At 50.0% G+C, this 13,869-nt stretch overlaps 7 protein-coding genes across 7 annotated transcripts; 3 read left to right on the top strand and 4 right to left on the bottom strand.

The window, feature by feature from the left end:
- Positions 1 to 157: 157 nt before the first annotated feature.
- Positions 158 to 1,017, bottom strand: VTP21DRAFT_10751 (uncharacterized protein; the record flags this gene model as incomplete). Its single annotated transcript, XM_069390122.1, has 5 exons — positions 158 to 323; positions 400 to 471; positions 555 to 740; positions 826 to 877; positions 957 to 1,017. 5 exons carry the CDS (start codon positions 1,015 to 1,017, stop codon positions 158 to 160), a joined length of 537 nt encoding a protein of 178 aa, XP_069253374.1.
- A 455-nt stretch (positions 1,018 to 1,472) lies between these two features.
- Positions 1,473 to 1,847, top strand: VTP21DRAFT_10750 (uncharacterized protein; the record flags this gene model as incomplete). Its single annotated transcript, XM_069390121.1, has 2 exons — positions 1,473 to 1,566; positions 1,699 to 1,847. 2 exons carry the CDS (start codon positions 1,473 to 1,475, stop codon positions 1,845 to 1,847), a joined length of 243 nt encoding a protein of 80 aa, XP_069253373.1.
- A 205-nt stretch (positions 1,848 to 2,052) lies between these two features.
- VTP21DRAFT_10749 (uncharacterized protein) lies at positions 2,053 to 2,959 on the top strand (the record flags this gene model as incomplete). The annotated part of the gene is made up of 5 exons (XM_069390119.1): positions 2,053 to 2,136; positions 2,212 to 2,403; positions 2,477 to 2,596; positions 2,669 to 2,845; positions 2,918 to 2,959. 5 exons carry the CDS (start codon positions 2,053 to 2,055, stop codon positions 2,957 to 2,959), a joined length of 615 nt encoding a protein of 204 aa, XP_069253372.1.
- Positions 2,960 to 4,061: 1,102 nt separating this feature from the next.
- On the bottom strand, positions 4,062 to 4,987 carry VTP21DRAFT_10748 (uncharacterized protein; the record flags this gene model as incomplete). Its single annotated transcript, XM_069390118.1, has 3 exons — positions 4,062 to 4,550; positions 4,626 to 4,799; positions 4,892 to 4,987. The coding sequence occupies 3 exons, from the start codon at positions 4,985 to 4,987 to the stop codon at positions 4,062 to 4,064; spliced, it is 759 nt and encodes a 252-aa protein (XP_069253371.1).
- A 333-nt stretch (positions 4,988 to 5,320) lies between these two features.
- On the bottom strand, positions 5,321 to 6,733 carry VTP21DRAFT_10747 (uncharacterized protein; the record flags this gene model as incomplete). The annotated part of the gene is made up of 2 exons (XM_069390117.1): positions 5,321 to 5,689; positions 5,765 to 6,733. 2 exons carry the CDS (start codon positions 6,731 to 6,733, stop codon positions 5,321 to 5,323), a joined length of 1,338 nt encoding a protein of 445 aa, XP_069253370.1.
- Positions 6,734 to 7,788: 1,055 nt separating this feature from the next.
- VTP21DRAFT_10746 (uncharacterized protein) lies at positions 7,789 to 9,371 on the top strand (the record flags this gene model as incomplete). The annotated part of the gene is made up of 4 exons (XM_069390116.1): positions 7,789 to 7,851; positions 7,941 to 8,318; positions 8,387 to 8,461; positions 8,526 to 9,371. The coding sequence occupies 4 exons, from the start codon at positions 7,789 to 7,791 to the stop codon at positions 9,369 to 9,371; spliced, it is 1,362 nt and encodes a 453-aa protein (XP_069253369.1).
- A 1,144-nt stretch (positions 9,372 to 10,515) lies between these two features.
- VTP21DRAFT_10745 (uncharacterized protein) lies at positions 10,516 to 13,789 on the bottom strand (the record flags this gene model as incomplete). Its single annotated transcript, XM_069390115.1, has 4 exons — positions 10,516 to 12,419; positions 12,489 to 13,254; positions 13,353 to 13,474; positions 13,555 to 13,789. The coding sequence occupies 4 exons, from the start codon at positions 13,787 to 13,789 to the stop codon at positions 10,516 to 10,518; spliced, it is 3,027 nt and encodes a 1,008-aa protein (XP_069253368.1).
- Positions 13,790 to 13,869: the final 80 nt, after the last annotated feature.

Raw genomic sequence — 13,869 nt, 5'->3', positions numbered from 1 at the left:
TTAAAACAAATAGCATCTGCGGGATCTTTTTATTGATGGCTCGGTACAGTCAGGGAAAGAAAACAAGGGTTGGAAAATCAGCCTGCCTCGTGAAATATGCAAATGGATGGGTGGGGCTACATAGGGGAGAGGGAGAGGAGGAAGGGAGGAGCACAGCCTAGTGGGCCACGCCCATGACCAGGACGACCATCGCCGCGACCACCGCGTAGCCCGTGTTCGACAAGAGGGCGCTGGCGTCGCTGAAGATGGAGTTGGAGGGAGTCGCGCGCGCGCCCCCGGTGCCAGAGGGGGAGCCAATTGTCTTCTGCGTCGTCTGGTTGTACCTTGAATCCGCGAAACGCGGGGAGGCAAGAGGAATGTTCAGCCAAGGCCGCATCCAATTGTCCAATATCCACTTACTTCTTTGGGTTAGTGGCGGAGCATTTCACGGCATTGCACTGGTTGAAGCACGCGGTGTCGCCGATGGGGCATCTACAGAAAACAGGGGGGGGGGGGGCGGGAGCGTTAGCGTTAGGTCGGCCACGGGCCCTGTGTGTACCGCTCTGGTCACTCACTTGCTGATGCACTGCTGCTGGTCATAGGTACACTGGAAGTAGGGGATGGTCTCCGTGTATTCGGACGCATTAGGAGAGATTCCATTGCTGCAGATGCAGTGGTAGGCGAGCGTCGCCGAATCGCAGTCATTCTTCATGACGGAGAACCCACTGTCCTGGCAGATGTTTTCGCATGAGGAGGTTTGGCTACATGGAGAGGGGATGAGTATACGGGGCTGCGAGCGGGGGCGGCGCACGCACCCAAGCATGAGTCGGAGGCCAGAGTACTTACAGCGTGCACCATTGCGGGAAGTTTGCCTTTGTGCTGTTGTCAACCGTGTTGACTTTGGCGAGCAATGACGAGGGGAACATTCCAGGTCAGAGCGGGAGACAATGAGGGCAAAAGAGCGGTTAGGCACTTACTGTCGAATGCGCGGGCGAGGGGGAATGCGGCCAAGAGGATGAGGGGGCTGGGCAGCAGCATGACGATGGATAATTCAACGAGGGGATGTGGGAGAGAGGGATGGATCTGAGGGGTTTGGTTGGAATGTGCGGAGAAAAAAGCAAATGGTTATTTTCAGAACGATTTTTTTAGAAATTTCAGGCTCGATCGTTCAAGCGTTTTCGTGGCACATTCTTGTGCTACGTGGTATCAATAATGATCCCGCAGGAGCCCTCGACTTGGGGGCGACGGGATTGGAGGGCGCAGCCTCATAGGGGAAAGCGCGAGCGCACACTCCGCCTGGCCAGATGCCCCCTGATTGGCCGGAGAGCTTTGTTTTGACCGTCACAGGAGGACCTCTTTAGATTATTGCTGGGAAACACGGGGCCGCGCCCGTGTAAAGCCAGCGTCGAGCAGCTGAACCACGGCCAAAGAGCACGCTCTGAGCCGGATCCGGTGGCGACAAGGGCTTTCCTTGGCACAAGGAGACTCATCCCATGTTCCCCTCCACCCCGAAGGATGTGGTCGGGCAGCCGCAAGTGCCGCGCAGTCACATTCCTGATGCACGGCCGAACGATCCGCGGGTGGAGCGTATGCGTTCGCTGCTGAGCGTCCGCGCAGCGTAGGCGCCGTCGCTCCCCCTTGTGTCTGCTTCTCATGCCCCCTGCCTCTTTCCTAATCACGGCCAGCCATACTGGCGCCTCTCTTGACACATGTTCATAGTCGCCTCGTCACACCCATCCCCCGACCCGACAGTTCTGACATCATGTGCCAGTGTCGTCGGTAACTCCGGTCGACTTTATCGTCACATTTTGATGACCCTGGTGCGCCGGGATGCCCGGAAACCAAAGGCCAAGGGCTGCTTTTTATAATTTCTGTTTGTTTTTCCAAACTCTCCGGCCCAGCGTTTCTAAACGCAAGCCATCTTGGGAGAGAGTGAATTGTATAATTTCCCGTGGCAACCATTCGCCTGAAATTGCGAGTTCAAGATTGTGCGGAGATGAAATAAGCAAGATGAGGCCGTGAATCACAAGTAACCGTATTCTCCCAGATTCTTACTTAATTATCAAACCATCCATGACCGGTCAACTCTCCACAAACATCACCTGGCACGCCGGCAATGTCACGCGCCAGGAGCGCGAGCAGCTACTCAAACAAAAAGTAAATGACCTTTTGCCGCAATGAGGTGTTGGTTTCGCCAGACATTTTGATCTTTTTTTTTGTAATTCGATAAAGGGGCTTACCATTTGGTTCACCGGCCTCTCCGCCTCTGGGAAATCGACCATCGCCACCGCTCTTGAGCAATCCCTCCTTCACGCCGGCGTTGCTAGTTATCGCCTTGACGGTGATAACATTCGGTTTGGATTGAATAAGAATTTGGGATTCGGCCCTGAGGATAGAAAAGAGAACATTCGGCGAATTGCAGAGGTAAACGCGGCCACATTGACTGCAAAGTATGATTAAGGAATTCGGATCGACGCATGTGAATTTGTCCTTCTAGGTCTCGAAGCTTTTTGCCGACGCCACTCTAATTGCTATCACTGCTTTCATCTCCCCTTATCGCGAAGATAGAGACGACGCGCGTAAGCTTCATGCTGAAGCTGGCATTCCATTTGTTGAGGTTGGTCATCGTCTTCTTTCTCTATCGGCACCAAGTTGGTGACTCTATTCTTTTTCTTCCTGGTTCATTCAGGTGTTTGTCGACGCCCCGCTCTCTGTGGTGGAGCAGCGCGATCCGAAGGGACTCTACAAAAAGGCTAAAGCTGGCGAAATCAAGGAGTTCACCGGGATTTCCGCTCCTTACGAGCCGCCGCTAAACCCCGAAATCCACTTGAGGACGGATGAGAAATCAGTGGAAGAGAGTGTGAAGGCAAGTTCCAGTATACACATTTGATTAGGCGAGCTCTCTCGCTAACCATCTGCATCTCAACCTATTCTGCAGACCATTCTCGATTATTTAGAGAGCCACGGCTACTCAGCTTAAATAAACTGCAGAAATATCTTCAAAACCAGGCTCCCGTCGAGAAGCATCCTCCTGAGATTAGATAGACCCAGGGGAATTATGGGGGAGAATCCGTTGTTCGAAAAAAGCAAATGAAAATATGCTTCCTACCCATGCTTCTCACAGGATGCCCTTCATTCCTGTCGTTCCATTTGCGAATTTCTAATCGAAGGAGGGCGTGAAATTTCTAATTTGACATACCACTGGATTGACTTGTTGAATACTTATAGAAGCCTGGGTAAAACTATCTTTCTTCACTTGGTCTCCCAAGGCTCTCAGGTCTAGTTGTGCTCTATTCACGTGGAGCAGCACTATATTGAATCAGATGGACACGAAAAAAAAAAAAAGTTGAATGCTCTGATCTTCACTCACGCCTTTTCCACATCGAGTGTGGGGCGCAATGCCTAGAGTTTAGGTTGCAATGGCATGTTAGTTCGTGCCTTTGAATACAATGCGTCTCAAGTTGTCCACATGTTCAAAGTCTTTTTCAACCAACGATGTCTTTATAATGTGCTCTCTACGATTCTCGCATTTTGGCTTCTAGAATAGAATCGTCTAATGCGATATTTCTCTTCTCAGAACTAAAGGGAACATAAAATGAGGCGCAGCTACAATGTTTACTCGGACTGCATAAAAGAAGAGTTGAAGGGATTATACTCTCCTCTTTCTTCTCCAAATAAATCCTTCATATCTTCATTACATCCACTGTCCTCTTACAAATTTCAGGTTGACCGTTCCCTCCCTTGTTCAAACCCAGCCTCCATTCCTGTGGGAGCGGCATCAGGTCATCTGGTGCTTGTCTTTTCACAATCATAACAATGGAGGTTGTCAATCAATGGGAGAAGATTAAAATGCAGGGCATGTCACCATCCTCTTTTCTTCTTCGATAAAGGGTCCGATGGCTAGAAGCCTTCCAGGCGATATTTCACTTGGACACGCGTATATATAGATTATGCGTGTATATATATTAAAATGAGCTGTTACAAATTCATGGAGAATAACAGGCCTATCCCATGGTACGAATCTGAATTAGAAATGGAAAAAAAAGGAGGGAGGGGGGGAAGCTATGGAGTGGATGCGGAGATTAGGTCTGGGACGTAGATCCTGCTGTGCCATATCCATCGCCTGGTTTCAGGCCTCTGCCGTCCCGCACCAAGCGCTCATGCTCGGCCAAGTATTCCCGCTCGCGCTCTTCGGGAGTTGGGATTCTGGAAATCAGCATTCCAGCGCACATCAAACTCAGGATCTGCACCACGGCCAACACCAGACCTCCTATTGCGATTGCCTCCCCATTCCGCTTATAGGCTTTGCGCAGCTGTCTGTAGCATGGCTGGTCGTACCCGAAGTAGGGCGAGGTGACGCATGCATCCGGCGCCCTCTTGGGGACAGCGCGGTCCGTGACATTGCGCAGCCCACAGCACGAATACTCATTCTCAATGTCCCGGAGGAGCTTGGAATCGCTGTCGTAGGCCTTTTGCCATGCGGCATCGATCGCGTCGTCGATCTTGGGGGTAAATGCTAGGATGGTGATGAAGAGTTGAACAAGAACAAGTAGAAGTAGCAAAGAGAAGTACTGGATGGCAAAGCAATGGGTTAGTCCAGACGGGTTCAAAAGAATACGCCATCCATGAATGAAGGCAAAACTCACAATGATCAATACGCTTCGCAATTCTCCCATCGCGCCCAAGCACCCCATGAAGCTCACCACGAATACCACTGCGCCGAGAATCATGAGCGCTATGGGAGTGGTCTTGGAATAGAGTGCGATGTCGGAGCGCAGATAAATGACCAGGCCAAGAATCACCAGAGCCAAACCGGCGAGCTAAAGAGTGCCCCATAAAAAGTAAAAGAGAGGGGGTTGTGAACTTCACCGTGGAAAAAAAAAGTGTTTCAAGGAAAGAGGGGGGATATTACCGAAGTCAGCACGTTCACTACCAGCACAAAGAACTTCATGGCTTGGTCAACCTTGGTCATGCGACGGTGGCTGTCATTTTCGTAGAAGGGTCTCATGTTGATTAGTGTGTCTTGAGAAATGGAGGAGGTTGGGAATGAAAGAGAAAAAAAAAATGAAAGGTTGCAAGGCGTATACTTTTTTGGTCGGGAATTTCTTGCCATAACGCCCCGACGTGACTGCGTTGTGACTTGCCACCATTTAAGTTTATTTCATTGATCTGGATAAGGAGGATGAAATTTCGTGGAAGGATGGAACGGCAAAAGAGATTTTCATGATGGATATAAGTGCGAGATTAAAAAACAAAACAGTCGTAAAAACATATAAAATAGCAAAACAGGAAAGCCGCGCAGCTTTTTTGAGAGAAAATTATAGAGAAGACTCTAACCCGCTCAGGAGCGATAGTCGGCGTTAATACTAACATACTCGTGGCTAAAGTCACACGTCCACATGGTTGCCTCCTCGTTCCCTTGGCCCAGCTCGACTAGAATCTCCAGGTCCTCCATCTTCAAAATCTCGCTTGCCCGCTCCTCGTCCACCGCTTCGGGCTCTCCGCGAACCAACAGTTTCAGCGGGGGAGATTGGTCGGTCGGGACAAAGGAGACGCTGACCCGCGTGGGATCGACGGGGACATCAGAGTAACCGACCGCGCACAGGATTCGGCCCCAATTGGCATCTTGGCCATAGAGTGCCGTCTTGACGAGAGCCGAGGTGGAGATGGTCGAGGCAATTTTCTTGGCGTTCTCAAACGTGTTTGCGCCCTAGAGCATAAGCACGAGGTTTTTCAATACACCATCCTCTTCAGATCATGGAGGTCGGGTGGGGATGGAACTTACCTTGACCCGGATGGTCACAAATTTGGTGGCGCCCTCCCCATCTCTCACCACCAACTGGGCTAATCGCGCCGAGAAGGCCGTCAGGGCATCGCGAAATCCGACATAGTCTCCGTCCTCCTCGCTCTTAATCTCCCCCTCCTTTCCTCCGTTTGCCAGCACCGCAAACGTATCGTTTGTGCTCATGTCCCCGTCGATCGAAATGGCATTAAACGACCGGTCCACCGCATACTCGAGGGCTTTCCGTAGTAGTGGGGCCGAGATCGCCGCGTCCGTGGCGACGAAGCTGAGGAGGGTTGCCATGTTCGGGTGAATCATTCCCGCACCCTTACTGATGCCTGCGAAGCGAATGGTGCGACCAGAGGAAGGGAGTTTGAATTCCTCGGAGCAGAGCTTTGGGAATGTGTCGGTAGTGCAGAAGGCCTGAGCACACCGCATCCAGCCCTCGTGCGCAGAGGAAAGGGAATCAGCGGCATGTTGAATTCCGCGCTGGATTTTTTCAATAGGAAGATGCTGCCCGATCACCCCGGTTGACATCACGAGACAGCTGTCCTGCTCGCCGGTGAGGGAGTCGAATCCAGCCGCCATTTTTTTCGCATTCTGCATCCCGAGCGTTCCGGTGACGGCATTGGCGCATCCCGAATTCGTCACAATCCCCCGAAGACCACTCCCTTGCCGTTTCTCCAATACCTCTCGAGAGACAAGAACGGGAGCCGCTTTGAACGTGTTTTTGGTGAAGACTGCAGCGGCATTGCACGGACGCTCGGAGAGTAGAAGAGCTAGATCCGGAAGGGAGTTTTTTTTTATGCCGCAGTGCACGCCTGAGGCGAGGAATCCGGATGGATAGGTGCCCGATTTAGGGATGAGGGCCTGCTTGGATGGCGATAATGGCTTGGGCGGGACATGCGAGAAATACCGCAATGTATGCACGGGAACACGGTGGCGAGTTACGGATAATGATGCTATCAGCATGGTGAAGGACTAGGTTAGAATGGCAAGAGCGGGAATAAAATAGTGGAGTCGACTATATACTCCCGAGTGAATCAAAAATTAGCTCATGAGATAAGCGTGACTGCTCTCTCGCTCTTACAGACCGCTCCAATAAAAGAGGTTCATAAGGGGTCCTTTATCGTTGAGTCATTAGATTTAAAGAGAGGAAATTGAATGTTTGTGTTTTTGACCCTCCTTGAGTCTTTATTACTGAAAAAAACACCTAATAGTGTACATTGAATACAATTGCGAAAGTAAAAAAAGGAAATTCATGGGTTGAAGTGGCAAAATTTAAAGAGATAAAGTTTTTGTGATCATTGAGTCTTTATTTCTGATAAAGAATCCTGAGAGTGAATATTGAGAAAGAAAAAAAAAATAGTAATTTATGAGTTGAAGTGACAAAATTTAAAGAGATAAAGTCTTATTGTATTTTGTTATCATTGAGTCTATATTACTAAAAAGATTTTTAATAGCATAGATTAAATGCAATAGAGAAAGAAATAAAAGGTAATAGTATAGTGGTATAAATTAGATAGATATAAGTGTGTGAGTGGCTTTTCCGCAACTCAAGAGTCAATTACCACTCGATGGTCATCAACTCTTGAGCACCTTCCTCCCTAAAGTATATCTTTGTAGTCTCTTCCTTCTTCCAATTCTATGTCACACTCTTTGGCTGCTGCCCCTTGGACTGTCTACCAAAAGGAAAATGAAGGATTAAATCGGATAACTCTGAGAGGACTAGAGCGTGTAAGGCTTAGGTGAGCGAATTGGCTCTAGTATATGACTGCGAGACACACGAGAATAGGATCCCTCTGCCCTAATTAAGCATTCCCCGTGCTTGGAAAAATTCCGGTCGGTTTCAATTATTATTACGCGTCTGTACGCGATAAATTCTTTAAATTCCAGATCGATATTACCCCTCTCGATATAAATTTTTATCTATCTTTGCTGCTGTTTCTGAAATTCCCCTCCAAACTGCACAGCTTTGACGAGATCCATTCATAAAGCTTAGAATTGACCTGATCTTATTTTTGAGGATGCCCCCACCCGCTTACTCGGATCCCAATTTCGATCCTTACACACTCCGAATTCCAGAGCTTGTAAGTATGACTCCTACTCCATGACACCATTCTAGTCCCTTGCTATCTTCCCTAAAGCCTCTTCTGTCCCGTCCCCTCATCATCCGCAGAAAGAAATTCTCTCTTCGCATGGGATAAAATTCAGTTCGCGTTCTCGCAAAGATGATCTGATAGAGCTCTTCAAAACCAACATTCAGCGGTTTTCAGAAACCACCGTGGAAAAAAACATACTTGGAGAAAGGAACAGGGTAAAGAGTGTCAACAACAAGAAGGCAAAGGTGAGCCAGGATGGATTTGTGGTGCCTCTCCCGCCAGCCAAGCAGAAACTCAGGCAGAGTCGGGCCGGGGGAGACCAAGAGAACATCCCTCCTGAGAGCGAAGAATCCGACAGTGGAGGTCATGGGTTTGCAAAGGGAAGTAGGCGTTTTGGCCACAGAATGAGTGAACCACTGTCGTTCGAGATGCCCGACTATGAAGGGAGGCGAATGGTGAGTTTGTACATGTTTGCTCGCTCGTCAGCGGTCGATATCGGATCACTAACCCATCCTCAAACCAGCCTTTGTTCTCGGAAACTCCACGCACCCTTAATTATCATCGCCTGGAACCCGGCTTCAATAAAAATTCACCCATGGTAGTTATTGCTATGTACCTCACCCTCCCTGCACACATCTTTCTAAACTATTAATACCCTCTAGACAGAGATGCGGTCTCGCCAACTCTCGCGTGCCCGCTCCCGTTCTCGTTCCCGATCCCAGAGCAGAAGTCGCCGTGCATCGTCAGTGGACCCCACTGCTTTTTCATCGCCTGTTTCCAAATACCCATCGCTTCCCAATCCGCCTCTCTCTCCCGCTCTCAAAACGCAGCGCCGCCAGTCCCAAAAACAAAAGACCGTTGTTAGTGAGGAAGTCGATTGGTCGCTTGGGATGGTGGTGCTGCTGGCGGTGATAGCTTGCGGTCTGGCTTGGTTCTTTATAGAATTGCCGGTGGGGACATGCCACAATATATATGGGTGGAGATGGTGCACCCCCTGCCCGCCCCATGCAACATGCTCAGATGGAAAAATCGTGAGCTGCGATCCCGAATTCGAGTTGAATGCCTCGGTTTATTCCGGCACGCGATGTGTCCCCGCCACCCCTGAGCAAGCACGCATTCAAGCCATGGCAGACGTAATATTGGAGGAAATCCAGTATGACAGTGCTCGCCGCCAATGCCAAGACAGTGGGGCAGTGGCAGAAGAGCCCAGAACCGGACTAGAGGTGGCAGCCCTCCGTAAAGAAATGGAACGCACCTTTGAAATGGGAGAGTACTTCGATGCGGTTTGGCAACCAGCCCTACGTGAGGTCGCGCAGCGGGATAATGTAGAGTTTTTCGAGAAAAAGAGAGGCGACCTGGCGGTGCGAATGGAGAATCCACGGCTGCCAATTGGATGCTTAGCAAAGTTGAAGGCAAAGGGACTGATGGAACTTGGGAGGGCACAGGCACGGGAGCTGATACGATGGGTATGGGGCGAATGTGAATGTGCACTCAAGGCGGCAGCCTAGCTCCGATGCATGACCTTGCTTTTGCCTTGTTTCCATATGTTTAGATATTTTGTTTTAATTAGTGTTCTCTTGCGTTAGATATGACCTAATTTAGAGTTTGTACTTCTAATTCACCCATCTATTTCTTAGTAAATTATATCGGCTTTGTTCTGTAAGGGAAACAATACGTAAACCTAGATATCCGCCCTTGGGACCCGGCAATATCAGCCCATAATACATGCGATAGCAAAGCCACGCCTCATGTCTCCCATTCAACGGCCTAGCTTCAAACCAGCTTCATCACGTAAAAACTAGCCTCACTACGAAACGTGGCGTGGTTACGATGTAGGCTCCGGGTCTTCTTATTGCTTTCAATCTAGTTGTCGAAATCCAAGCTCTGACATTTCCAGAAAGGGTGGCGCAGAATCCTATTAAAAGACACAATAAGGGGGGTTCAGTCGCGTTCCACTGTTTATATGATCCACCAAAAACTTCCTTCGTTGAACTTTTGGTGTAGAGATGATTTAATCTAAGAGGATCTGAATCCTATGTGATTAAACATGTATTTTATTTCTAGACTGGGCTCAGTTTAGGTTTTTTTTTTCTTCTACTTCTTTTGTATGAAGGAGAAAGCCGAGGTGATGAAAATAAGAGACTCGACATCCTCCCTTTTTTCAAAGGAGCCTTGATCCCTCTCGCTACTTCTCCCTCGCCCGATGGAGTCGGGGCCTGGTTTTGGGTAGAAACCGGCCACGTCTTATATAAGGGCGATGGGGGGATGAGGGGCGATCATGAGGAATGAGAGCGTTTACTTGATCTTATTTGATCGGTTTTTTCTTTCACCATTAATCTATCCATTGCTCTGCATGTATACCTTTCATAGAGGGGATTGAATGCTGACCAATTACGGCATATATTGCAAATTCGATGGAATTCTCTCTAACATTGTATTGATCCAGCCCTTTTTGCTATTTGAGGATAGAATAAAAAATAAAAAACAAGAAAATAAGTGTATAAAAAAAATGTTAATGTTCCAAATGATTATATACAATCGATCATATAAGATAGGTAATAGGTATAAAGAATAAATAATATATAGAGAGTGTTGAAAATTAATTCTGCTTGAATGTGATATGAGGCAGGCAAGGGTGGTGGGGGGCTATTATTACTCTTCGTCCGACATGTGGGAAGGGGCCGTGACGAAAGATATGGCCTCACTCTCTGTGGTCAGGGCCGAGCGCCCACTCCGCGAGGAAAGTTTCGTTGGGCCGGAGCGGCGGATACCGGTTGAAGCAGGAGAAGGGCCACGATGAGGCGGGGAGACGAAAGAAACAAATTGGTCGTTGGAAGCGTCTCGCCCTGCAGCGAGATCGTTCTCTTCCCTCCACGGTCGATGCGGGTCAGGGGTGGGTTCATCGGATTCCGGCGCACTGTTGACCACCACCAGTTTCCCCGGTTGTATTGAGCCTGCACCGATGCTTCTAACCTCGAAATGCCCACCAGCTTCTGGCCTGTCGGGGTCAAACCTGGCCGCTTCTTGGGTCCCCTCGCGCGCCCCACTCGACATGTCTGAATAGGCTTCGTTGTAACTGGGGCTTTGCCCGCCAGGAGAATGCCGCTCCGATGCTCTCGTCGGGGAAGGATACCTCCCCACGCTCCCCGATGACTCTCTTGCCCACTCTCGCACCGCCATTGAGCTTCCATATGGATCTCCTTCCGCAGCACCAATGGCCGGAATGAGAATCGCGCCTCCATTGTGGAGAGAGGCAACGCTCGCCAACGATTGCTGCGATAGGGTGGTGGCCACGGGCGAATACTCTATCGGAGTGGTTGAGGTGTTTGTCAAATAGGCTTTGGCGGAATAGCGGGGCGAGCCGTTGAGGGGGGCCGAGAGAGGTGAAGGCGAATGCCTCTCGGTGGTCCCCAGTAGGGATGTGTGCAGATCGATGTCGACAGAAAGATGTTTTACCCTTTCCTTCGGGCGAAAAGCCTTTCGCTGGGACGGCTCCGCCCCTCCGTCGGCCGACTGGGTCAGATTCTCCTCTGTATTCGACCGTGAGAGCTCTCCCAGCATGACCGGCTGGCTGAACGTGCGCGAGCCATAGCGCCTACGGCTCTTGTACGATTGGCGGTAAAAGGTTTGCCTCTGATCATCTCCGCTCCAGGTCTCTTCTGGATCCCGTTCGGCCCCACCCCCCAGAGCAGAATGGCTCAGCGGGCTGGATCTCCCCTGCGGCCCGCCAATGACCATGACACCTTCGGCAGGCCCAGAGCCAACAAGGGTGCTGGTCACACTTGGGCGGGCGCTATTCGAGAGCCTATATCCAGCCATTTCCCCCGAAGAAAAGTCCAGCGACCCTTTGAGGCTTGCGGTCCGGCCGTTTTGGATCGAGGTGAGGGTGGTGGGCATACTTCTGGTGGCGGCCCGGCGCTGTCGCAGGCGAGCATGCCAAAAACTCGATTCCACCACCTCAAATCGGACCACCAAGCGGATAATGTTCCACAGTGTCATCGCAAAGAAGGTGAAATAAGCGATCATATGCATCAGGATTTGCACATAGGCGATCCAGCCTCGGGTGGCCACGTCATTTGAGGAGAGCACGCCAAACATGAGCAGCAGGACTATGATGCGCCACCCGGCCACCAGCATTTGGAATCGGTTGATCTTCGCATCGGCATATGGTCTTCGGTAGATCAGACCGCCCAAGTAGGCAACCTCAGCGGTCACCAGAATCGACAACTGAACCGTCCCGTTGGAAACGACCCCTAGCAGTGCCCCCCATAAAAGGGTTTTCACGAGCCCTACGATGAAGAACGCATTTGTCTCGTCGGTTAGCGTGTTGTAGAGCGGGCCGAAGCGTAAAAGCAAGTTCATGTCGTCAAAAAGCAGGGAGGGCGGCCGCGCACGCAGCACCAGAAATGCTATGTATGCGAAGAGAGAGAAGAGTGGAAAGATGAGCAGTAATGCGGCGGCGAGGTCCAGTTGCCAGATAGAGACGGCCATGAGCTGTTCGAAACAAACAGTCAAGAGCGGAAGGTAAAAGAGCAAAAGCAAGCGCAGTATGTTTCCTAGGGGATTGTGTAAACGAGAGTGAGCATTCCACGCCGTTCTCCCAATCTATGGCTGAGCAAGTATACCTAGCGTAAAATTAAGTAACTTTGAACTGCCTCCTCCATATCTCGCTGGTCTCCACCAGCCAAGCAGGAAGTTTAGACCAATTATTACGACGTGTACCAAGAGCATCCCAGCCAGAACAATTGAAAACCAAATTAGCACGGTGATGAAGAGCCCGTGTGGATCGATGCCTGCAAGTCGCGCGAAGGAGCTGAGGTTTGAGTCTGCGGCATTTGCGACCGAACTCGGAGCGACGGTGGAGGGAGGGGGAGGAGCCGACTGTCTCCTTTGGAAGCTTCCAGTGTCTAGGGGAGATGGACCACCCGACAATCCTTGCGTCCTCTCTACTACCCGTGTCACCCACTCCATTCCCAGATATAAGCCGCTCCAGGCAAAATTCACCGCAAACATGCGGTAAAACTGGGGCATTCCCTCGATATTGATTTGGGCTATCGCAACCACAAAAAGATGATAGGCCCATATATCTGCCAAGCCAGGCGTTTTGGTCTTAAGCAGTCTGGGGTGCATGGCGTAGTTGCTTGTGTAAACAAAGAGATCCCCAAGGCCGACAGTTTGCACAAAATACGGTAGAAGCAAGGCCAGTGCTATGAAAATGGTCAGGCCGATCGGGATGTAGATGAGTGCGGTTGAGAGGGTGGGATTTTGAAAGGCCAGCGGAATTTCTACGCAGGTGAGAACTGTCTTCCTCTCGTGCAGGGCCCGGAATTGAATCACGGCTTCACCCAAGGGGACGCCATGACTGTGGAGAGATGCATTGAACTGAAGCAACTAGAATGGAAAGCATCCATGTTTATAGATTCAGTTAGAATAAAAAAGGAGTTTTTTGAATGGAAGTTTTGACTCCGAATATATCCAGAAGAATATACCTTATGAAAGGTAACATTGCCGGGGGAAGCAGGGCATCCTTGCGTCAAATTGCAAAGACCTTCTCGTTGATTAAATATTTGATTGCCCAGGATCGAAACCTTTGTGAACGCGGTAGCTTGAGCTGCGAGCCAGAGTGATATATGCAACACATAGACAGAGATCAGTGGCCAGAGCTTATGTTAAAAAACAACAGTTATTTACTATTTTCATCAGTGTTGATATTTCCGAAGGGCTGATTGACTGAACCGTAAATGCTAATGTTGACGGATTGCGGGGAAACAAAGACGGCTTCCACTTCCATAACATCCATGGAACCACGGTCATTGGGACAGTAGGAAAATCGCGTCTTTGTGCCGGCGATGGCAAGGCTGCCCTGTAGAAGGAGCAGGACGGCGAGGATCAGAATTTGCCATTTCCACCCTTTTGATCGCGACATGGTTTAATCAAATGAAGGTGATGGAAGCAATGGAATGCATTAGGAATGGGGAGAGGAGGGTTCCTATTTTTCTTCCCTTA

The sequence above is a fragment of the Calcarisporiella thermophila genome (genome assembly GCF_041956535.1).
Source record: "Calcarisporiella thermophila strain CBS 279.70 unplaced genomic scaffold VTP21scaffold_7, whole genome shotgun sequence".
Lineage (NCBI taxonomy): Eukaryota > Fungi > Calcarisporiellomycota > Calcarisporiellomycetes > Calcarisporiellales > Calcarisporiellaceae > Calcarisporiella > Calcarisporiella thermophila.
The sequence above is the reverse complement of the archived record's forward strand: the minus strand, read 5'-3'. Positions and strand labels throughout refer to the sequence as shown.